We start from the raw sequence: 24,900 nt of genomic DNA, 5'->3' as shown, positions 1-24,900 counted from the left end.
GTCTATAAGACATGAGACTGAGAATCTCCTGGGTACTTTTTTTATGTATTACTCTCCCCAACGCATGGTGTGGAGAAAGAAAAGAGTCCACTAGACCCATATTGCTTTTTTCTGAGTGTTCCGGAGGTTCTCACTTTTTTGCATTTATTTTTTATATTGTATGGTAGTCAGTCATCTCAGTCTGACTGTATGCCAATCATGTAGATTATATAACTATTATATTGTATTTTCAGTGCTACAGGGAAAGATTACTGCATATAAAGAGTTATTTTTACTTGTGCACTTTTCTAGTGAGACCAGGTGTAGCTCCAGACAAATGTCCTTTATGTGCCCTTGAAACCTCAGTGCCATTTGTGAATACAGAATGACATTGTGGTTCCTCTAGTTTACTATGGAGATTCCTCCAGTGAGAAGTGTTTAATAATAGGCATAACAGCAGAGTTACACCTGGTAGTAAATAGCATTTTTAGAGTAACTTTGCTGCCATGCTAGTTTAAATCCCAACATCGCTTAGTTAATCAATGTGGATTATTTGTGGCTCTGTCCAGATTGTTGTGCTCTTTGATGAAGTTCGTAATTCTCTGTCTGGCTTGATAGTCGTCTAATGTTTGGTCTTGACTGGATTCCATGCTCAGGGTCTCGGACCATGGAGAGACGTGTAGGGTTCCACCACCTCGAATGTGTAAAGTAGGCAGGATAACTCTCTACAGCGTAGGTGGCAGAGGTCCTTGCACAGGCCAAGAACTGGAGGGGAAAGACATTAGGAGAAAAGTGTTAGGGAAACTCATTGACAGTTAATGTTGTGGTGTATGAACTACATCGAATATGGTGTCCAGGCTTCTTAGTATGACTTTTAAGACATGAGAAATATTTAGGATATCATTTTAGCTCCCCATCAGGCATATTGTTATTGGAAAGAATGTGTTATGTGTTAATGTGTTAATAAGGTACTTTAATATAGAGATAGTGTTACTGAAATAAATGCTGTGGACGTAGTTTTGAAAAATGAATTGGGTAATGCTTAGGAAGGGCTCCTAGAGTCCTGTGAATGGGAAGCATGAGTTACTAATTAATACAATTCCAATAAGAGTAAATGTAAACTCTATAATGTTAAATTTCACATATTTCAATGCATCAATGGCATATTATTAATTATTAAAGTCATAATTAACACGTGTCAGCTGAACATAAATCAGTGGTTACGGGTTGCTGTTATTGGCTTCAGCAATTTCGGTTCAGAAATATTTAATTCAGTCATTTATTCAAGACAAATACTTACTCCAAACAGCAATCCTAAGATTAAGGCAACTCCGAGAATTGCTACTAATCCCATCAAGATAATACCCCAGTATGGAACTGTAATAAAGCAGAAATTATTATTACAAAAGTAAGCCCCCATAATCATATAGTGTATCCGTGAATGTACCTGCCAGTTCAGAGCTGTCCCTTCTCCTGACTTGTCCCACCCACATATATTTTGAGTTTTTTAAAACTCCACTTCCAGTTTATATATATAAATGTCTATATGACTCTATGACATTGATAATGGATACACTTTGTACATAGATATTTCATATCTCACCTGCAAGTTGGTCAGAAGTGGTTTCGGTAGTGCTCTGGGTCGTGGCACTGTTCCCTCCAGCGGAGGCTGCAGATAGAATTATTATATGTGAGACACGACATATTGGTCATATTCACTAAAATGGAAACTGTGGAGAATGGGTTCTAGATTCTTCCCATTTCAGTCATGTGACTAATAATTAGTCATTGAGAATTGCCAGTATAACCTTGATAGTGAAGATTCCAACTGTTTATTCTACATTTAGGCCTTTAATATACATTGCTCTGTATGCCTCAGCTCCAGGCATGTAAAGCTTACTGTGAGGGTTAGTACCTACTAAGTATTGTTGGGAATTCAAAGTGAAATTTTAGTTGATGAGCAAAATATTCAAACTCAAAAACATCTCCAAGTTTAGCATCCAGTTCAGCTATTTGGCCGTCAATTGAAATAACCCCGTATAGCAAATAACCGGGTATAGCGAATAACCCTGTATAGCGAATAATCCTGTATAGTGAATAACCCTGTATAGAGAATCACTGTGTATAGCGAATAACAGGGTATAGCGTATAACCCTGTATAGCGAATAACCGGGTATAGCAAATAACCCTGTATAGCGAATAACCGGGCATAGTGTATAACCCTGTATAGGGAATAACCCTGTATAGCGAATAACCGGGTATAGCGAATATAATGTATTAGTATTGCAAAATCCTTAAGAACCTATTTATTTATTGCTAGTGATGTCGCGAACATAACATTTTCGGTTCGCGGACCACGAACTTCCGCAAATGTTCGCGAACCGGGCGAACCGGGTGAACCGCCATAGACTTCAATAGGCAGGCAAATTTTAAAACCCACAGGCACTCTTTCTGGCCACAATAGTGATTGGGGGGGAGACCTATTCTCCTTCCCCCCCGGCCCCCACCACTGGGCGGCGGGTGGGGGCCATAAAGATAATGAACTGCTACAAACTGTCCTCCCCCTCCGGCCCCCACCCCTGGGTATTTAGGGCCCCCACCCACCGCTCAGTGGTGGGGGCCGGGGGGAGGACAATAGGTCCTCCCCCCTTTTTTTACTTTAGGGCCCCCATCCGCTCAGGAAGGGGGGAACCTTGTTTTTTTTTTTTTAACAGTGAGCAGCCACAGGCTGCTCACTGTTTAATAGACATGCCCCAACTCGCGGTATTGCGAGTAGGGGCACAATTTACTAATACTAAGTAATTTTTAGTTAGTATTAGTAAATTTGGCTGGAAGACCACAAAAAAAAAATAGGGGGCGGACCGAACATCGCATATGTTCTCGATCCGTGGCGAACGCGAACACGCTATGTTCGCCAGCGAACCGTTCGGGACATAATTATTTATTGCAATAGTGTATTCATTATACTGGCAACTGTGGAGAATTGAAGAGAGAAACTCACATTTTAGCTGTAAATTACTGAAATGGAAAAATATTCTGATCCATTTTTCAATTTTGTCTAACATTTGCAGTTCCTTTGTTACATCTACACAGTTGCAGTTTTGTGAATAAAATAATAAAGTCACATATCTTATCTAAGTTAAATAAGTACATGTGTATATATATATAAAGATGTGTGTGTATTTATAGAGTACATTTTATCTGCATTATAAGTATTCTTATAATCCAGCCAGTATTGATGTATATTTATGTTGTAAAATGTTATTATTGCTTTGGACTGACACTATTTAATTTATTCTTGTTATATTATAAAATAAACATTTTTGCAAAAACCCAAACTCATTTTGCTTAAAGGACCACTCTAGGCACCCAGACCACTTCAGCTTAATGAAGTGGTCTGGGTGCCAGGTCCAGCTAGTTTTTACCCTTTTTTTATAAACATAGCAGTTTCAGAGAAACTGCTATGTTTATACTGAGGGTTAAGCCAGCCTCCAGAGCCTCTAGTGGCTGTCTCATTGACAGCCGCTAGAGGCGCTTGCGTGCTTCTCACTGTGAAAATCACAGTGAGAGCACGCAAGCGTCCATAGGAAAGCATTATGAATGCTTTCCTGTGCGATCGGCTGAATGCGAGCGCGGCTCCTGCCGCGCATGCGCATTCAGTCGATGACGTCGTGAGGAAGAAGAGGAGGAGGAGGAAAGCTCCCCGCCCGGCGCTGGAGAAAGAGGTAAGCTTAACCCCTTCCTCCCCCCAGAGCCCGGCGGGAGTGGGTTCCCGAGGGTGGGGGCACCCTCAGGGCACTCTAGTGCCAGGAAAACGAGTATGTTTTCCTGGCACTAGAGTGGTCCTTTAATTTGCAATTATTTGAATGGTGTGTATGTGTGATTTAGGTAGAGCTAGTGCAGCAAGGTAGCCAAAGAGGGCCATACATGAATAACAAACATTGGGGCTGTTCCAACAATTTTAAAGAACTCAGAGCCCAGAATCGCTTTTTGTTGCAGAGTATTTGGGAAAGTTGACTGGCATGCAAATTGGTTATTAGGTCTGTAAACTCACTTTGTATTCCATTATTTGTAGCAGTGGATGTGGTTCCTGTAGACCCAGTTGCAGAAGATTCTGTAGTAGTTGAAGCCCCAATACCAGTGGATCTTGTAGTAGCTGTTATCCCAGTAGTAGTGGATCCTGTAATAACTGTTGCCCCAGTGGCAGTGGATCCTGTAGTAACTGTTGTCCCAGTAGTAGTGGTTACTGTAGTAACTGCTGGTGTAGTAGTTGGTGCTGGTGTAGTAGTGGGTTCAGCTGCAGTAGTTAGTACTGGTGTAGTTGTTGTTGCTGGTGTAGTAGTGGGTTCAGCTGTAGTAGTTAGTGCTGGTGTAGTAGTTGGTGCTGGTGTAGTAGTGGGTCCAGCTGTAGTAGTTAGTGCTGGTGTAGTAGTTGGTGCTGGTGTAGTAGTGGGTCCAGCTGTAGTAGTTAGTGCTGGTGTAGTAGTTGGTGCTTGCGTAGTAGTGGGTTCAGCTGTAGTAGTTAGTGCTGGTGTAGTAGTTAGTGCTGATGTAGTAGTGGGTCCAGCTGTAGTAGTTGGTGCTGGTGTAGTAGTTGGTGCTGGTGTAGTAGTTGGTGCTGGTGTAGTAGAGGGTTCAGCTGTAGTAGTTAGTGCTGGTGTAGTAGTTGGTGCTTGTGTAGTAGTGGGTTCAGCTGTAGTAGTTAGTGCTGGTGTAGTAGTTAGTGCTGATGTAGTAGTGGGTCCAGCTGTAGTAGTTGGTGCTGGTGTAGTAGTTGGTGCTGGTGTAGTAGAGGGTTCAGCTGTAATAGTTTGTGCTGTTGTAGTAGTTAGTGCTGGTGTAGTAGTTGTTACTGGTGTAGTAGTGGGTTCAGCTGTAGTAGTTAGTGCTGGTGTAGTAGTTGGTGCTGGTGTAGTAGTGGGTTCAGCTGTAGTAGTTAGTGCTGGTGTAGTAGTTGGTGCTGGTGTAGTAGTGGGTTCAGATGTAGTAGTTAGTGCCTGTGTAGTAGTAGGTGCTAATGTAGTAGTAGGTACAGCTGTAGTAGTTGGTGCTGGTGTAGTAGAAGATTCAGCTGTAGTAGTTGGTGCTGGTGTAGTAGTGAGTTCAGATGTAGTAGTTAGAGCTGGTGTAGTAGTGGGTGCTGGTGTAGTAGAGGGTTCAGCTCTAGTAGTTAGTGCCTGTGTAGTAGTAGGTGCTGGTGTAGTAGTGGGTCCAGCTGTAATAGTTGGTGCTGGTGTAGTAGAGGTTTGAGCTGTAGTTGTTGGTGCTGGTGTAGTATTGGGTTCAGCTGTAATAGTTAGGCCTGGTGTAGTAGATGGTGCTGGTGTAGATGTTAGTGCTGGTGTAGTTGTTATTGCTGGTGTAGTAGTTAATGGAGCTGTAGTAGTTAGTGCTGGTGTAGTAATTGTTGCTGCTGTAGTAGTTGGTGCTTGTGTAGTAGTTAGTGCTGCTGTAGTAGTGGGTTCAGCTGTAGTACTTTGTGCTGGTGTAGTAGTTAGTGCTGGTGTAGTAGTTAATGCTGGTGTAGTAGTTAGTGCTGGTGTAGAAGTGGGTTCAGCTGTAGTAGTTAGTGCTGTTGTAGTAGTGGGTTCAGCTGTAGTAGTTAGTGCTGGTGTAGTAGTTGTTGCTGGTGTAGTAGTGGGTTCAGCTGTAGTAGATTGTGCTGGTGTAGTAGTTAGTGCTGGTGTAGTAGTTGTTGCTGGTGTAGTAGTGGGTTCAACTGTAGTAGTTAGTGCTGGTGTAGTAGTTGGTGATGGTGTAGTAGTGGGTTCAGCTGTAGTAGTTAGTGCCAGTGTAGTAATAGGTGCTGGTGTAGTAGTGGGTCCAGCAGCAGTAGTTGGTGCTGGTGTAGTAGTTGGTGCCTGTGTAGTAGAGGGTCCAACTGTAGTAGTTGGTGCTGATGTAGTAGTGGGTTCAGCTGTAGTAGTTAGTGCTGGTGTAGTAGTAGGAGCTGGTGTAGTAGTGGGTCCAGCTGTAGTAGTTGGTGCTGGTGTAGTAGTTGGTGCTGGTGTAGTAGAGGGTTCATCTGTAGTAGTTGGTGCTGGTGTAGTAGTGGGTTCAGCTGTAGTAGTTGGTGCTGGTGTAGTAGTTGGTGCTGGTGTAGTTGTTAGTGCTAGTGTAGTTGTTAGTGCTGGTGTAGTAGTTAGTGGAGCTGTAGTAGTTAGTGCTGGTGTAGTAATTGGTGCTTGTGTAGTACTGGGTTCAGCTATAGTAGTTGGTGCTGGTGTAGTAGTTAGTGCTGGTGTAGTAGTGGGTTCAGCTGTAGTAGTTAGTGCCAGTGTAGTAATAGGTGCTGGTGTAGTAGTGAGTCCAGCTGCAGTAGTTGGTGCTGGTGTAGTAGTTGGTGCCGGTGTAGTAGTGGGTTCAGCTGTAGTACTTTGTGCTGGTGTAGTAGAGGGTTCGGCTGTAGTAGTTAGTGCCTGTGTAGTAGTAGCTGCTGGTGTAGTAGAGGGTACAGCTGTAGTAGTTAGTGCTGGTGTAGTAGTTGGTGCTGGTGTAGTAGAGGGGTCAGCTGTAGCAGTTGGTGCTGGTGTAGTAGTGGGTTCAGCTGTAGTAGTTAGTGCTGGTGTAGTAATTGGTGCTGGTGTAGTTGTAAGTGCTGGTGTAGTAGTCAGTGCTGATGTAGTAGTTGGTGCTGGTGTAGTAGTGGGTTCAGCTGTAGTAATTAGTGCTGGTGTAGTTGTAAGTGCTGGTGTAGTAGTCAGTGCTGATGTAGTAGTTGGGGCTGGTGTAGTAGTGGGTGCTGGAGTAGTAGTGGGTTCAGCTGTAGTAGTTGGTGCTGCTGTAGTAGTGGGTTCAGCTGTAGTAGTTGGTGCTAGTGTAGTAGTGGGTTCAGCTGTAGTAGTTAGTGCCTGTGTAGTAGTAGGTGCTGGTGTAGTAGTGGGTTCAGCTGTAGTAGTTAGTGCTGGTGTAGTAGTTGGTGCTGGTGTAGTAGTGGGGTCAGCTGTAGCAGTTGGTGCTGGTGTAGTAGTGGGTTCAGCTGTAGTAGTTTGTGCTGGTGTAGTAATTGGTGCTGGTGTAGTTGTAAGTGCTGGTGTAGTAGACAGTGCTGATGTAGTAGTTGGTGCTGGTGTAGTAGTGGGTTCAGCTGTAGTAATTAGTGCTGGTGTAGTTGTAAGTGCTGGTGTAGTAGTCAGTGCTGATGTAGTAGTTGGTGCTGGTGTAGTAGTGGGTGCTGGAGTAGTAGTGGGTTCAGCTGTAGTAGTTGGTGCTGCTGTAGTAGTGGGTTCAGCTGTAGTAGTTGGTGCTGGTGTAGTAGTGGGTGCTGGAGTAGTAGTGGGTTCAGCTGTAGTAGTTAGTGCTGGTGTAGTAGTGGGTGCTGGAGTAGTAGTGGGTTCAGCTGTAGTAGTTGGTGCTGCTGTAGTAGTGGGTTCAGCTGTAGTAGTTGGTGCTGGTGTAGTAGTGGGTGCTGGAGTAGTAGTAGGTTCAGCTGTAGTAGTTAGTGCTGGTGTAGTAGTGGGTGCTGCTGTAGTAGTGGGTTCAGCTGTAGTAGTTGGTGCTGGTGTAGTAGTGGGTTCAGCTGTAGTAGTTGGTGCTGGTGTAGTAGTGGGTTCTGGAGTAGTAGTGGCTTCAGCTGTAGTAGTTAGTGCTGGTGTAGTAGTGGGTGCTGGTGTAGTAGTGGGTTCAGCTGTAGTAGTTGGTGCTGCTGTAGTAGTGGGTTCAGCTGTAGTAGTTGGTGCTGGTGTAGTAGTGGGTACTGGAGTAGTAGTGGGTTCAGCTGTAGTAGTTGGTGCTGGTGTAGTAGTGGGTTCAGCTGTAGTAGTTGGTGCTTGTGTAGTAGTGGGTGCTGGAGTAGTAGTGGGTTCAGCTGTAGTAGTTAGTGCTGCTGTAGTAGTGGGTTCAGCTGTAGTAGTTGGTGCTGGTGTAGTAGTGGGTGCTGGAGTAGTAGTGGGTTCAGTTGTAGTAGTTAGTGCTGGTGTAGTAGTGGGTGCTGGAGTAGTAGTGGGTTCAGCTGTAGTAGTTAGTGCTGGTGTAGTAGTGGGTTCAGCTGTAGTAGTTGGTGCTGGTGTAGTAGTGGGTTCAGCTGTAGTAGTTGGTGCTGCTGTAGAAGTGGGTTCAGCTGTAGTAGTTAGTGCTGGTGTAGTAGTGGGTGCTGGTGTAGTAGTGGGTTCAGCTGTAGTAGTTGGTGCTGTTGTAGTAGTGGGTTCAGCTGTAGTAGTTGGTGCTGGTGTAGTAGTGGGTGCTGGAGTAGTAGTGGGTTCAGCTGTAGTAGTTGGTGCTGCTGTAGTAGTGGGTTCAGCTGTAGTAGTTGGTGCTGGTGTAGTAGTGGGTGCTGGAGTAGTAGTGGGTTCAGCTGTTGTAGTTGGTGCTGGTGTAGTAGTGGGTGCTGGAGTAGTAGTGGGTTCAGCTGTAGTAGTTGGTGCTGGTGTAGTAGTGGGTGCTGCTGCAGTAGTGGGTTCAGCTGTAGTAGTTGGTGCTGGTGTAGTAGTGGGTGCTGGAGTAGTAGTGGGTTCAGCTGTAGTAGTTAGTGCTGGTGTAGTAGTGGGTGCTGCTATAGTAGTGGGTTCAGCTGTAGTAGTTGGTGCTGGTGTAGTAGTGGGTTCAGCTGTAGTAGTTAGTGCTGGTGTAGTAGTTGGTGCTGGTGTAGTAGTGGGGTCAGCTGTAGCAGTTGGTGCTGGTGTAGTAGTGGGTTCAGCTGTAGTAGTTTGTGCTGGTGTAGTAATTGGTGCTGGTGTAGTTGTAAGTGCTGGTGTAGTAGACAGTGCTGATGTAGTAGTTGGTGCTGGTGTAGTAGTGGGTTCAGCTGTAGTAATTAGTGCTGGTGTAGTTGTAAGTGCTGGTGTAGTAGTCAGTGCTGATGTAGTAGTTGGTGCTGGTGTAGTAGTGGGTGCTGGAGTAGTAGTGGGTTCAGCTGTAGTAGTTGGTGCTGCTGTAGTAGTGGGTTCAGCTGTAGTAGTTGGTGCTGGTGTAGTAGTGGGTGCTGGAGTAGTAGTGGGTTCAGCTGTAGTAGTTAGTGCTGGTGTAGTAGTGGGTGCTGGAGTAGTAGTGGGTTCAGCTGTAGTAGTTGGTGCTGCTGTAGTAGTGGGTTCAGCTGTAGTAGTTGGTGCTGGTGTAGTAGTGGGTGCTGGAGTAGTAGTAGGTTCAGCTGTAGTAGTTAGTGCTGGTGTAGTAGTGGGTGCTGCTGTAGTAGTGGGTTTAGCTGTAGTAGTTGGTGCTGGTGTAGTAGTGGGTTCAGCTGTAGTAGTTGGTGCTGGTGTAGTAGTGGGTTCTGGAGTAGTAGTGGCTTCAGCTGTAGTAGTTAGTGCTGGTGTAGTAGTGGGTGCTGGTGTAGTAGTGGGTTCAGCTGTAGTAGTTGGTGCTGCTGTAGTAGTGGGTTCAGCTGTAGTAGTTGGTGCTGGTGTAGTAGTGGGTACTGGAGTAGTAGTGGGTTCAGCTGTAGTAGTTGGTGCTGGAGTAGTAGTGGGTTCAGCTGTAGTAGTTAGTGCTGCTGTAGTAGTGGGTTCAGCTGTAGTAGTTGGTGCTGGTGTAGTAGTGGGTGCTGGAGTAGTAGTGGGTTCAGTTGTAGTAGTTAGTGCTGGTGTAGTAGTGGGTGCTGGAGTAGTAGTGGGTTCAGCTGTAGTAGTTAGTGCTGGTGTAGTAGTGGGTTCAGCTGTAGTAGTTGGTGCTGGTGTAGTAGTGGGTTCAGCTGTAGTAGTTGGTGCTGCTGTAGAAGTGGGTTCAGCTGTAGTAGTTAGTGCTGGTGTAGTAGTGGGTGCTGGTGTAGTAGTGGGTTCAGCTGTAGTAGTTGGTGCTGTTGTAGTAGTGGGTTCAGCTGTAGTAGTTGGTGCTGGTGTAGTAGTGGGTGCTGGAGTAGTAGTGGGTTCAGCTGTAGTAGTTGGTGCTGCTGTAGTAGTGGGTTCAGCTGTAGTAGTTGGTGCTGGTGTAGTAGTGGGTGCTGGAGTAGTAGTGGGTTCAGCTGTTGTAGTTGGTGCTGGTGTAGTAGTGGGTGCTGGAGTAGTAGTGGGTTCAGCTGTAGTAGTTGGTGCTGGTGTAGTAGTGGGTGCTGCTGCAGTAGTGGGTTCAGCTGTAGTAGTTGGTGCTGGTGTAGTAGTTGGTGCTGGAGTAGTAGTGGGTTCAGCTGTAGTAGTTAGTGCTGGTGTAGTAGTGGGTGCTGCTGTAGTAGTGGGTTCAGCTGTAGTAGTTGGTGCTGGTGTAGTAGTGGGTTCAGCTGTAGTAGTTGGTGCTGGTGTAGTAGTGGGTGCTGGAGTAGTAGTGGGTTCAGCTGTAGTAGTTAGTGCTGGTGTAGTAGTTGGTGCTGCTGTAGTAGTGGGTTCAGCTGTAGTAGTTGGTGCTGGTGTAGTAGTGGGTGCTGGAGTAGTAGTGGGTTCAGCTGTAGTAGTTAGTGCTGGTGTAGTAGTTGGTGCTGCTGTAGTAGTGGGTTCAGCTGTAGTAGTTGGTGCTGGAGTAGTAGTGGGTGCTGCTGCAGTAGTGGGTTCAGCTGTAGTAGTTGGTGCTGGTGTAGTAGTGGGTGCTGCTGCAGTAGTGGGTTCAGCTGTAGTAGTTGGTGCTGGTGTAGTAGTCGGTGCTGGAGTAGTAGTGGGTTCAGCTGTAGTAGTTGGTGCTGGTGTAGTAGTGGGTGCTGGAGTAGTGGTGGGTTCAGCTGTAGTAGTGGGTGCTGGAGTAGTAGTGGGTTCAGCTGTAGTAGTTAATGCTGGTGTGGTCGTTGCTGGTGGTGTAGTAGTTAATGCTGCTGTAGGCAGTTCTGTTAAATATCAAGAGATAAGAAGTTTCAGAATGAATTTAGAATATTAAGAATATTTACATTTGAAAACCTTTTAGATATATTTGTCGTCTCTTTACATTGACTCAATGTTTTTTGGTAGATATCTCTCATTGCAAATTTCCCACATTAAAGAGGGCTAAACTGAGGCTTTATGTAGTTTGAAATCCTTATTTCAATATTATTAAAACAGGTTTTATTTCTGTTAATTTTAGGTCCAATTTGGTAAATTAAGCAAACTCCAAATCCAAGTCCAAACTACAAAACTCAGGGAAAAGCTCAGAATTAGCAAATCCACTATTCACTAACTACATTTCAGGTAAAACTTTTAAGAGATTAAGCATGAATTTAATATTGCAAAAAAAATTTTTGATTATTTTTTTGCTTTGTTTTTGGACTGAGCCAAATGTACACGTTGTGAACAAAGCAAAACGTAAACAAAACCTGGCATTTGCGCTATATGTCTGTCCAACCGTAATTCTCCTCTTTCATATTAAATGCACCCCCCCTTATTATATATCATTTTATTCAGGGGAAACAGGGCTTTCATTTAATATCAAATATTTAGCTATGAAACATAATTTAATATGAAAAAAATGGGAGAAAATAAGATTTTTTTTTAATATTTTTAGTTCTACATGACATTTTAACTGTCAATGTCATAATACTGTTTGCTTTTACTGCAATAAAATACACATATATGTACAGGTTTTATGGTGTTTTGGGAAGTTACAGGGTCAAATATAGCGTGTTACATTTATAATTGAAATTCACCAGATTGGTTACGTTGCCTTTGGGACTGTATAGTAGCCCAGGAATTAAATTTACACCCATAATGACATAGCATTTGCAATAGTAGACAACCCAAGGTATTGCAAATGGGGTATGTCCAGTCTTTTTTAGTAGCCATTTGGTCACAAACACTGGCCAAAGTTAGCGTTAAGATTTATTTGTGTGTGAAAAATGCAAAAAAGGCAAATTTTGGCCAGTGTTTGTGACTAAGTGGCTACTAAAAAAGACTGGACATACCCCATTTGCAATACCTTGGGTTGTCTACTATTGCAAATAGTATGCCATCATAGGGGTAATTTTCATTCTTGGGCTACCATAGGGTCACAAAGGCAACGTAACCAATCTGGCAAATTTTAATGTGAAAAAAATGAAACACAAGCCTTATATTTGACGCTGTAACTTTTGAAAACACCATAAAACCTGTACATGAGGGGTACTGTTGTACTCGGGAGACTTCGCTGAACACAAATATTTCTGTTTCAAAACAGTAAAAAGTATTGCAGCAATAATATCGTCCGTGTAAGTGCTGTTTGTGCGGGAAAAATGCAAAAAACTTCACTTTTACTGGCAATATCATCGTTGTAATACATTTTACTGTTTTAAAAACACTAATATTTGTACCCCCCATGTACAGGTTTTATGGTGTCTTGGAAAGTTATAGGGTTAAATATAGTGCTAGCAAATTAAATTCCCTATACTTTCAGCATGGGTTGTCAGGCAGGTCCCGCTAATTGTAATTAATTAAGATACCTAATTATGTAAAAATATTACATAAATATATATGTAGAATTAATATATGTATATTTATATGTATGTGTATATATATGTATATATATATATATATATATAATTTTTTTACATATTTTTGTTTATATATAGGTATATATAGTGATATATACGTATATATTTATGTACATAGATATATATATATTATTTCGTTCTACTTGTATTTTGATATAAACATATATATTAATATCATAATACAGTTAGAATGAAATAACACACATCTATATGTTTTTAATTATTTATTTTTAATTATTTTTTTAATTTTATTTTTAACGTATTTACATATATTTTTTATATTATATATAAATATATATATATATATATAACAATAATTATATATATATATATATATATATACAAGGTAAGATTGTATATTTTTTGTATATTTTTTATTTTATATATATATATATATATATATATATAATTAGTATCAGTCTACGTGTAATTTGATATTAATATATATATATATATATAATGATATATATATTAATATTAAAATACACCTAGACAGTGTATGTGTGTGTGTGTATATGTGTATATATATATACTTAGATCATATAATATATAATATATATATATATATATATATATGATCTAAATAAATATATACATATATATATATATATATATATATATATATATTTACACTTATTTTAATTACATTTAATTTTATTTCTAGCCAGCAGGGGGACTAACTGTCATTACAGTCTCATAGACTGCTCTGCGGCCATGTGATTGCAAAGTCCGGCATGATCACATGGCCAAAATGGAAGCAGGGGGACTGCCTGTCTCGAGAGGCAGTCCCTCCGGACTGGGATTGCGGGTCCAGGTAAGTGTGCAGGGACAGGGGACCTAACAATCGTTAGGGTGTACTAGGCTCACTAAATGCGGACAGCATAATACGCCCTAACGGCGTTAAGAGGTTAAAAAATCAGAAATGTTAGTAGAAAATGTGTAGATAGGCAGGTTATTCACTGAAGTGAGAAGTGAATTTCAAATTAAAGACCAGAGTAGCCGAGCAGTTCAGCTATTTTGACCTTAAATTTGAAATTCACTTTGAATTCCCTGCAATTCTCCCGTTAGTGAGTAACGCTGGTAATTAACCTAGCGTCATATTTTGTGCATGGCTGATAGCGCTACAAACAGACGTTTCACTGCTGAAGCTTGTTCTGCAAACTTTGCACAAACTGGAGGAATAAAAAAACAAAATGACATTTCTACTTTTATACTTATATTTAAAAAGTAAGAAAAGGGATACCATAATATTTTAGAAACTCTTTTTACTGCAAAGGGTGAAGAAACTTTGTACATGTATATATTGCTTAATGCCCTAACGTTGTGTCTCTGTCTATGATTGAAATAGGTTCTTTCTTCAAGGGACACGATAGTGCCAGGAATACTAATATAGCTCTCTCTGCCTCCGCCTCCCCCTCCCCCGCCGCAGTGAGTAAAGGGTTAAAAACCAACGTGTACAAACAAAGAAAGTGTTGAATCAATGCTTTCCTATGGAGAGAAAGCTGGTGGTGGCTGTCCGCATGCAGAGCGCAAAGACGTCCAGCGTCAGTTACCGGACCAAAGGCCTGTTAGCACCTCTAGTGGCTGTCTAGGAGACATTCCTTGGAGACAGCCACTGGGGCAGACATGTTTAACATTGCAGCTCTAACTGCAATAGGGACACGGCACCCTGGCCAATGAGTTCTGGGTGCCTATAGTGTCCCTTAAAGGAAAAGGAGCTTAGTACAGAGAGGGGGTGAAAACTTCACACATTGAAAATCATAGGACTTTATCTCAACTGATGCGGGAGATCAACTTGTTCAAGAGCAAGCATGTCAAACATGCCGTCATCAATGAGTATCTTTGCGGCCCAGGACCAGACTGGAATACCGGGAAATTTCAGGGGAGGGGGTGCAGTGTATAAGAGTGGTGGGAGAGGGGCAGTATATTCAATTGGGGGAAGGGAGGTGGGGACAGGAAGGCAGTGTATAAGAGTGGTGGGAGAGGGGCAGTATATTAAATTGGGGGGATTCAAAGGGATCTCTAATTAAAGGTCAAAATAGCTGAACTGGAAACATCCTCTAAGTCAGCAATGCTTTCAGTTCAACTACTTTGGGCTTAAATTTGAAATTCACTTGGAATTCACAATGGATAACACTCGTAATGAACCAACTCTGCTAAATGTGCCAAATAAGACGACATCAGTGACAATAGGGTCTATTCACAGACAATGAACTGAAATGGTTTAACAAACAACTGTCACTCTGACATGGGATACATATCGCTCTATTAACCCCTTCCCACCTTGGTATGGGATACATATCGCTCTATTAACCCCTTCCCACCTTGTTATGGGATACATATCGCTCTATTAACCCCTTCCCACCTTGACATGGGATACATATCGCTCTATTAACCCCTTCCCACCTTGATATGGGATACATATCGCTCTATTAACCCCTTCCCACCTTGTTATGGGATACATCTCGCTCTATTAACCCCTTCCCACCTTGTTATGGGATACATATCGCTCTATTAACCCCTTCCCACCTTGTTATGGGATACATCTCGCTCTATTAACCCCTTCCCACCTTGATATGGGATAAATATCGCTCTATTGACCCCTTCCCAGCCTTGATATAGGATACATATCACTCTATTAACCCCTTCCCACCTTGATATGGGATACAGCTCGCTCTATTAGCCCCTTCCCACCTTGATATGGGATACATCTCGCTCTATTAACCCGTCCCCACCTTGATATGGGATACATCTCACTCTATTAACCCCTCCCCACCTTGATATGGGATACATCTCGCTCTATTAACCCCTCCCCACCTTGATATGGGATACATCTCGCTCTATTAACCCCTTCCCATCTTGATATGGGATACAGCTCACTCTATTAACCCATTCCCACCTTGATATGGGATACATCTCACTCTATTAACCCTTTCCCACCTCAATATGGGATAAAGGAACAGGTCGAGTTACAGGGCTATGTCCTAGTTAGCAGGGATCGGAGGGACCCCTCCTTTTTTATGAAGCAAGCTCCAAAATTCCTCAGGAAGGTGGGAAATGACTGTTGTTATATAACAATGGACAATAAATTCAGCAGTATATATATATATATTATTCATAGTTGATGTAAATCTATATCTTACCTGTAGTGTTGGGTGTTGTTTGTGCATCTGAAATAGAGAGATACATGTTATTGAAATTAGCTTATTTTGATACAACGAACATAGATATATCTCACATTACTTCATGTTCAAGACCACTTTAAAAAACAAATATATCTGCATTGGCAATCGACTTGAAATAGCAGAATTGGGGGGGGGGGGTCCAACTTTACTGAACTGGAGGTTTACTCCAACAGTTTTACCCTCTCGTGGTTCACTGTTTAATAAATAAAACACAATCAAATGTAGTATATCCAAATGATATTAGTTACAGGTCAGATGTCTAATCTGATACCTTGTGTCAGTAGTTTAACCCTCATAACAGCTTCTATACACAGACTACATTTAGCCAGTACATTCCCGATTATCTTATTTTCTCTAGTGTCAAAATAATCCCTTCTTTTATCCATTTGTAACATATTTACAGTTTGGACTCTTCTTAAATGACAACAGTCACCTCAAAACTAAATATAATAATCATTTCATCAAGTTTTGAAAGGAAATAGAGTATACGTAAAAAAGAAAAAAATTAAAATATTGAGGACGGACATTCAAGACCTGCCAAGAATGGGGTCCATTGATGTTGTGGCAGGTTTATGCAATGTATGATCACATACTGTAACTAAGTACCCATTATTATTGCCTAGATTAGGTGTTAAAATATATCAATACAATCTGTGAGCTTTGGAAGTTGCTGTTGAATGGACGAGTGAGTGCGCTGGATCTTGTGTGTTATATAATAAAGGAAGGGGTGCGTTTCGCTCATTCTTTTTACATATACTTCATTTTAAAATGTTATTTATTACCCTATTCAATGAAAGGATTATGACATTAAAAATTTGATTTGAAGTGATAGTTGCTCCTGAAACAAACATTTCTCACCATTAAATCATCTCAGCTGCCTTGTCCCCTCTCTGTCAGTGTACAAACATGCCCATATTAAGGATATGAATGCTTTTGAACGGTTCCCCTACGCTGCTAGCTCCCAGCTTGCAATCGGACATCTGGGAGTGTGTTTTCGCATTCTTGTTGATTTCTATCAGAACAAATCCATATAATTCTGGTTTTATTATTTTATTTGTTTCATGAGCTATTCTGATTAAGGTTAAGGTGTCATTAAACTTATTTAAATTGGTGCTTTTCTCGATAAACACAAAATATATGTATTTTGGCTGTCTTTGTAAAAGAATATTGGAAGAAAAAAATATTATGTTTAAGGTTTTTTTCAGAAGTTAAATGTATTTTGTCATTAATATATATGTTTTATTACCCCAATACTATAGATCTTGGGATGATTTCCAATAAACATATCATCCAGCACATAACGCTCTATTAACCTTCAACATCTTAAATCTTTTTTTAATAAGTTCACTATGACAAGATTACTTTGAATTGAATTACAAATTAACTGGTTTACCTTCCTTTTTACCTTAAGGTCTCCCATTTCCGATTCCAGAGTTTCCACATGTTTACCTATCTTGTGTCTGATGTAAATGAGTTGAGGCTTCCCATCTATTAATAGGGAGTTATTCACTTAAAACTAAATTGTAGACTAATGAAATTCAAACTGCAAAATGTTGGCAAAAGGTGTTGATTTAGGAAAATCTCCAACTCAGCTACAGTGTGCTTGTTTTGGGGAATTTTTTTAGCCCTAAATTTTGCAATTCAGTTTTCAAATCACCACTATTCAGAATTTGGTGAAATCAGCACAGAGATTTAGTTGCTAAATTAGAAATTGTTGGGAATTTACCAGAAAATTGAAAATGTTAATTAAAATATTGACTTGGAATCATAAGTTACAAAGGGGCGATTGGGGGGAAGGTTAGTAAAATGTGTTATTCTCTGATGAATTCCCGCGAAGACAGGTTATTGAATAACCCTGATTAAATAGCCCATCCTACACACCCTTGTTTAGGCCCTTTGGCTGCTGTATTCTGTATGTCTGGTTTTAATGTATTTTTAAATCATCACTAGCTGATATTGCTTAAGTCTTCCTGCTAAACAAAGGTGAGAACACTCCCTTTTCAGTTTTTCGCTTGCACACCCTAATGAAATGTTCTGCACGTTACACTGCTCCGGGACACTTGACATATTACATTTTCAGCTCATATATTTTATTATTTCATGATATTTTCTTTCAGCAATCCAGAAGAAATGAAGTATACATTTGTATCTATTTTATTAAGTAGCGATGCAGCAATTTCTTGGATAAAATCCTATATCTTACAACTCAGCGTCCATTGCACATTTAGAAATGCATTCAATGGGCTCAGAATTGTAGAGAATTCATGGAATTCTATCTGGAAAAAATACTGCAATTTAGAATGTTCCAATCTCTGCTGTTATGGGCTAAAGTGTGTTATTATTCCCGTGTTTCCCTAATTGTTTCTTAATTGTGTTAATAAATGCCATGGTTTATTTAATGAAATTGGCATAGTAAGGAATTCACTCAGAAATTGCCACTTTTGGCTAAAATAGCTGAGTTGGTAAACCAGGTGAGTTGGAGAACTTTTTATATTTCACCTAAACCTCGCAAATGGTGCTCTCGGTTCTCCACCACACCCTGTTTAAATCGGATCTGTCACTTTCGTGGTTACATATCTAGTTAGGGCCTGGTGGCCGCAGTGTACATCACTGAGGATCCCACGAGACTGCAGGTACCTCTCATAGATGTGTTGTGATGAGCGAGACCATGCCCGAATCTCACACACCTCACTTGTGACAACTGTTGGGATTGGACAAAAGTTGACAGTGGAGCTTCTTGTCAACCTCTGGGATTACCCTAAAACAAAGTAATCCCTACTTTGTCTTATTATATCTTTGGATTGTATTGGAATTTTCAATGAAATTCTAACTCAGTCAGCGCTAGTATTTCAGAAAGATTATATCAAGTGACAAAGCCACTTATCACAAATAATCTCCCTGTATTCATCTGTACAGTGTGAAACTCCACGTAGCCTGTAGCTGACACATTTACCCAACATGCGGTGTTTGGAGCATGGTTTAACCATTCATTAAATGCAGACAGGCCAGTTCTTTGCTTTAATATCCTGGTACCCCAGAGCACTGTGTGAGGAGAAGGTATATCACTATATTACCAGATTACTAATTGTAATCTTTGCTTTCATCAGAAGTATGTCAAACTACTCCAAACTAAATCTGTGTATGCTTTTCAATTCTAAATCATATTTTATGTTGTTGTTTTTTAAATAATTACATTGTTTCGATTACATTTATAGGTAATACGTTAAATAATTATTGGAACCCAATAAATGTTCCCTGTTGTGCTATTCTGGAATGGACAAGTCCTAGTTTAACATATGGAAATTTTAAGTTGTAGCATATTTTCCCTCCAACCAAGGGAAACAGACTTACTTTGTCTGTTAAAAAAACAAATCAACAAAATATCTGCCTTTTGTGAAAATGTTAATTTAAAATGAAAAAATTCCCATAAATATGTCTACCATACATCAGAAAAACTCACCTGCGATGTCAAAGAACGGGCCCAAGAACAACAGAAAACTGGTGATGAGAAGGTACTTTGTGGTTCCCATGACGTCCTCTTGATAAGGTCCACTATTAGTCAGTAAAGTTACGAAGACCACGAGAATCAGTGTATAAATGGTGATGGTTTGTTTCTGCAGAGTTGGTTATATGTGATGGTACTTTAAAGAAAGGACAACCCTAAACTCTAATTTCTCAGTGCTCACACCTTGTTTTATTATTAAGTGTACTCTAGTACTGCGAAAATTGAGACAATTAATTGAAATACTTTAAACACTTGTTCAAGATGTTGTGACACATTAAATAAATATGTCAGCACCAAAAAAAAGAAATACGTGAAGAAAGATGATATATGACCTAATGCTATGGGTGAGAGACAGCCCAAGGTGGTGTGTCCACATTGACAAATATTGAGACAGCTCAGAGTGTTCTATGATACAAATATATTACAAATTGGGTGTTTGCCATAAAGGTGAGGATTCATACACTGAACACAATTAATAAATGCAACACTTTTGTTTCTGTCCCCATTTTTCATGAGCTGAACTCATAGCTTTTTCTATGCACACAAAAGGCCTATTTCTCTCAAATACTGTTCACAAATCTGTCTAAATCTGTGTTAGTGAGCACTTCTCCTTTGCCGAGATAATCCATCCACCTCACAGGTGTGGAATATCAATATGCTGATTAGACAGAATGATTATTGCACAGGTGTGCAATAGTTCACTCTAAAATGTGCACTTTTACTGTATTGGGAGGGTCCAGGGGGGTTCAAAAGCCAGTCAGTAGTGTTGTCGCGAACCCGAAATTTTTTAGTTCGCGAACGGCGAACACGAACTTCCGCAAATGTTCGCGAACCGGCGAACCGCACGAACCGTCATTGACTTCAATGGGCAGGCGAATTTTAAAACCAACAGGGACTCTTTCTGGCCACAAAAGTGATTAAAAAGTTGTTTCAAGGGGACTAACACCTGGACTGTGGCATGCCGGAGGGGGATCCATGGCAAAACTCCCATGGAAAATTACACAGTTGATGCAGAGTCTGCTTTTAATCCATAAAGGGCAGAAATCACCTAACATTGACACCTGTCCTCAAAGCCCCTGATACACACTGACACAGAGCAGAATAGAGACTGTTCCCCGTCCTCAGAGACCATGATACACACTGACAAAGAGCAGAATAGAGACTGTTACCCCTACATAGGGTCACTTGGCAGATATGGCGGGGTCGTGGGAGGAGGAGGATGACTTTCACCTCTTCCCCTGTTAGATTCCCGTTGTGCTGTGACATCACCCTTATACGCTGTGTAAAGCATACTATTTAATTTGATCAGCATGGTCACTTGAGTTTTTATAGTTTTCACGCTAGTTTATATATGGTTCACAAAAATCAAACAAACGATAAAGTAAATATGTAAGGATTCAGAATATTCTTTCAAACCCTTACACATTGCGTGTACGTATTTTTTGTCTTAAGTTTGTGGCTTTAAAGAGGTTCACGTTGTTTCTATGATGTGCATAACATGTTCTTGTAAATGTTTGTTAAATTTTTCCTGGAATTGTAATTTTTCAATCTGAATAAAGATAGTCAAATCCCTGATACACACTGACACAGAGCAGAATAGGGACTGTTCTCCCTACATAGGGTCACTTGGCAGATATGGATTGACACCTATCCTAATGATCCCTGATACACAATGACACAGAGCAGAATAGAGACTGTTCCCCCTACATAGGGTCACTTGGCAGATATGGATTGACACCTGTCCTCAAAACCCCTGATACACACTGACACAGAGCAGAATAGGGAATGTTCCTCCTACATAGGGTCACTTGGCAGATATGGATTGACACCTGTCCTCAAAACCCCTGATACACACTGACACAGAGCAGAATAGAGACCGGGGGTCTAGTAGCGTGGACACCCAGCATAGGTTGTTCTCTTTCAGCCTTTTTATACGAGGGTCCCTCAACAGGCACGACAGCATGAAAGACCCCATTTGCACAAGGTTGGATGCCGTGGTACTCATTTCCCGTTCCTCCTCCTCACACAGAGCAGAATAGGGACTGTTCCCCCTACATAGGGTCACTTGGCAGATATGGTTGGAAAACCTGTCCTCAAAGCACCTGATACACACTGACACAGAGCATAAAAGGAACTGTTCCCCCTACATAGGGTCACTTGGCAGATATGTATTGACACCTGTCCTCAAAACGCCTGATACACACTGACACAGAGCAGAATAGGGACTGTTCCCCCTACATAGGGTCACTTGGCAGATATGGATTGACACCTGTCCTCAAAACCCCTGATACACACTGACACAGAGCAGAATAGAGACTGTTCCCTGTCCACAGAGACCATGATACACACTGACACAGAGCAGAATAGAGACTGTTCCCCCTACATAGCGTCACTTGGCAGGTATGGATTGACACCTGTCCTCAATGCCCCTGATACACACTGACACAGAGCAGAATAGAGACTGTTCCCTGTCCACAGAGACCATGATACACACTGACACAGAGCAGAATAGGGACTGTTACCCCTACATAGGGTCACTTGGCAGGTATGGATTGACACCTGTCCTCAAAGCCCATGATACACACTGGGGGGAGCTACTGTCCTCCCCAACCCCTGCGCGGTGGGTGGGGGCCATAAATCACAATGGGGGGACCTACTGTCCTCCCCCCCTCGGCCCCCACCCCTGCGCGGTGGGTGGGGGCCATAAATCACAATGGGGGGGCTACTTTCCTCCCCCCCCGGCCCCCATCCCTGCGCGGTGGGTGGGGGGCATAAATCACAATGGGACGGACCTACTGATAGGAGTGGAATATTGTTCATATCAGTTTAATACCTTCCGCGTCTCCTATCAGTGGACGTGTATATGGCAGCCATTTTAGGAACCGCACACCTGGGACCCGAGCAAGGTCACCTCGTTCAAGCTGCTCTGGTTCCTTGATGAGCCAGCTGCCTGTGAGTTAACATGTCCCGTGGAGAAGCACTCTGTCCTGTAAAGCCTCACCACAAAAAAAATTAAATAAATAACAGCACTCGGAGTGGTGAGTTTGGTAAATGTTCATATCAGTTTAATACCTTCCGCGTCTCCTATCAGTGGACATGTATATGGCAGCCATTTTAGGAACCGCACACCTGGGACCCGAGCAAGGTCACCTCTTTCAACAGGCGACATGATTTGGCCCTGTAAAACTATCCTGGATATTCTCTACAATTTCTATGGATATGGCATTGATTTATGTAACAGGGAGATGGAAGAAGATGCTTGGTCGGTCCTCTTACTTGAAATTTGGGGCACTGCGCGGGCAAGCTAATGTGCCACCAGATAGGAGTGGTGAGTTTAGTATTGTTCATATCAGTTTAATACCTTCCGCGTCTCCTATCAGTGGACGTGTAAATGGCAGAGATTTTTAATTGTTGAATCACCTCCCCTTTTTAGGCCAAGGTGGGAAGATGCTTAGACCACTGGTACATTGGTGCCATCTTGGAGGATTTTTTTTTGGTTTGGTTTTTGAAGCCACAGTGCTGCACCAGTGGGCCTAAAAATTAGGCATGTACACATGCCTGAAAAATTTGGTATTGTTGCAGCCGCTGCTGTAGCAGCGGCCAGAAAAATTGATGTTTGTTTCACAGGCAGAAAGTGCCCTCAAACATGGCGGCTTGAACCCTAGTTGGTGGCGGATAAGTCACGCAAGTCAAACGTCATTCAGAGCTAAAATACAGCAGCGTGTGGACCATTTTCAGCCCAAGGCAGCTCATCTCATCAGGCCTTTTTTAATCGAATGTATCGCCCAGTGTCAGTCCCTTCGGGATCCATCCCTCATTCATCTTAATAAAGGTGAGGTAATCTAGACTTTTTTGACCTAGGCGACTTCTCTTCTCAGTGACAATACCTCCTGCTGCACTGAAGGTCCTTTCTGACAGGACACTTGAAGCGGGGCAGGCCAGAAGTTCTATCGCAAATTGGGATAGCTCAGGCCACAGGTCAAGCCTGCACACCCAGTAGTCAAGGGGTTCATCGCTCCTCAGAGTGTCGATATCTGCAGTTAAGGCGAGGTAGTCTGCTACCTGTCGGTTGAGTCGTTCTCTGAGGGTGGATCCCGAAGGGCTGTGGCGATGCATCGGACTTTAAAAGGTCCGCATGTCCTCCTTCAACAACACGTCTTTAAAGCGTCCTGTCCTTGCCGGCGTGGTCGTGGGAGGAGGAGGAGGATGACTTCCACCTCTCCCCCTGTTAGATTCCCGTTGTGCTGTGACATCACCCTTATACGCTGTGTAAAGCATACTTTTTAATTTATTTTGCAAATGCTGCATCCTTTCCGACTTGTTGTAATTCGGTAACATTTCCGCCACTTTCTGCTTATACCGGGGGTCTAGTAGCGCGGACACCCAGTACAGGTCGTTCTCCTTCAGCCTTTTTATACGAGGGTCCCTCAACAGGCAGGACAGCATGAAAGACTCCATTTGCACAAGGTTGGATGCCGAGCTACTCATTTCCCGTTCCTCCTCCTCACTGATGTCATTGAAGGTATGTTCTTCCCCCCAGCCACGTACAACACCACGGTACCAGATAGGTGACAACGAGCACCCTGGGATGCCTGTTGTGTTTGGTCTTGCTCCTCCTCCTCCTCCTCAAAGCTACAATCCTCCTCTGACTCCTCTTCCTCACAATCCTCTTCCAGCGTTGCCGCAGGTCCAGCAAGCGATGCTGATAAGGCTGTTTCTGGTGGTGATGGTGACCACAACTCTTCCTCTTCCTCTTCACGCTCATCTACAGCCTGATCCAGCACTCTTCGCAGGGCACGCTCCAGGAAGAAAACAAATGGTATGATGTCGCTGATGGTGCCTTCGTTGCGACTGACTAGGTTTGTCACCTCCTCAAAAGGACGCATGAGCCTACAGGCATTGTGCATGAGCGTCCAGTAACGTGGCAAAAAAATTCCCAGCTCCCCAGAGGCTGTCCTAGCACCCCGGTCATACAAATATTCATTAACAGCTTTTTCTTGTTGGAGCAGGCGGTCGAACATTAGGAGTTTTGAATTCCAACGTGTAGGGCTGTCGCAAATCAAGCGCCTCACTGGCATGTTGTTTCGCCGCTGGATATCGGCAAAGTGAGCCATGGCCGTGTAGGAACGCCTGAAATGGCCACACACCTTCCTGGCCTGCTTCAGGACGTCCTGTAAGCCTGTGTACTTATGCACAAAGCATTGTACGATCAGATTACACACATGTGCCATGCACGGCACATGTGTCAACTTGCCCAACTTCAATGCCGCTATCAAATTTTTTCCGTTGTCACACACCACTTTGCCGATATCCAGTTGCTGCGGAGTCAGCCACTTTTCCACCTGTGCGTTCAGGGCGGACAGGAGTGCTTGTCCGTTGTGACTCTCTGCTTTCAAGCAAGTCAAACCCAAGACGGCGTGACACTGCCATATCCGGGATGTGGAATAGTACCTGGGGAGCTGGGGGGGTGCCGTTGATGTGGAGCAAGACGCAGCAGCACAAGAGGACTCAGCCGAGGAGGTTATGGAAGAGGATGGAGTAGGAGGAGTAGAGGAGGTGGCAGCAGGACTGCCTGCAATTCGTGGCGGTGTCACCAACTCCTCTGCAATGCCACGCATTCCTTGCTTGTCAGCCGTCAGCAGGTTTACCCAATGCGCAGTGTAGGGGACATACCTGCCCTGACCATGCTTTGCAGACCAGGTATCAGTGGTCAGATGGACCCTTGCCCCAACACTGTGTACCAGACATGCCATGACTTCCTTTTGCACAATCGAGTACAAGTTGGGGATTGCCTTTTGTGAAAAGAAATTCCGGCCGGGTACCTTCCACTGCGGTGTCCCAATAGCTACAAATTTTTTGAACGCCTCAGACTCAACCAGATTGTATGGTAAAAGCTGGCGGGCTAATAGTTCGGACAAGCCAGCTGTCAGACGCTGGGC

General features: G+C 42.7%; 1 protein-coding gene across 1 annotated transcript; it reads right to left on the bottom strand.

Annotated features, from left to right (window-relative positions):
- LOC134572971 (spore coat protein SP65-like) lies at nt 1-18,986 on the bottom strand. The gene is made up of 6 exons (XM_063432312.1): nt 18,917-18,986; nt 15,415-15,441; nt 4,034-4,330; nt 1,583-1,648; nt 1,280-1,356; nt 1-744 (listed from the first exon to the last, which is right to left on the bottom strand). Exons 1-6 carry the CDS (start codon nt 18,984-18,986, stop codon nt 529-531), a joined length of 753 nt encoding a protein of 250 aa, XP_063288382.1. The 3' UTR covers nt 1-528.
- Nucleotides 18,987-24,900: the final 5,914 nt, after the last annotated feature.

Source organism: Pelobates fuscus, chromosome 9, assembly GCF_036172605.1.
Source record: "Pelobates fuscus isolate aPelFus1 chromosome 9, aPelFus1.pri, whole genome shotgun sequence".
NCBI lineage: Eukaryota > Metazoa > Chordata > Amphibia > Anura > Pelobatidae > Pelobates > Pelobates fuscus.
The sequence above is the reverse complement of the archived record's forward strand: the minus strand, read 5'-3'. Positions and strand labels throughout refer to the sequence as shown.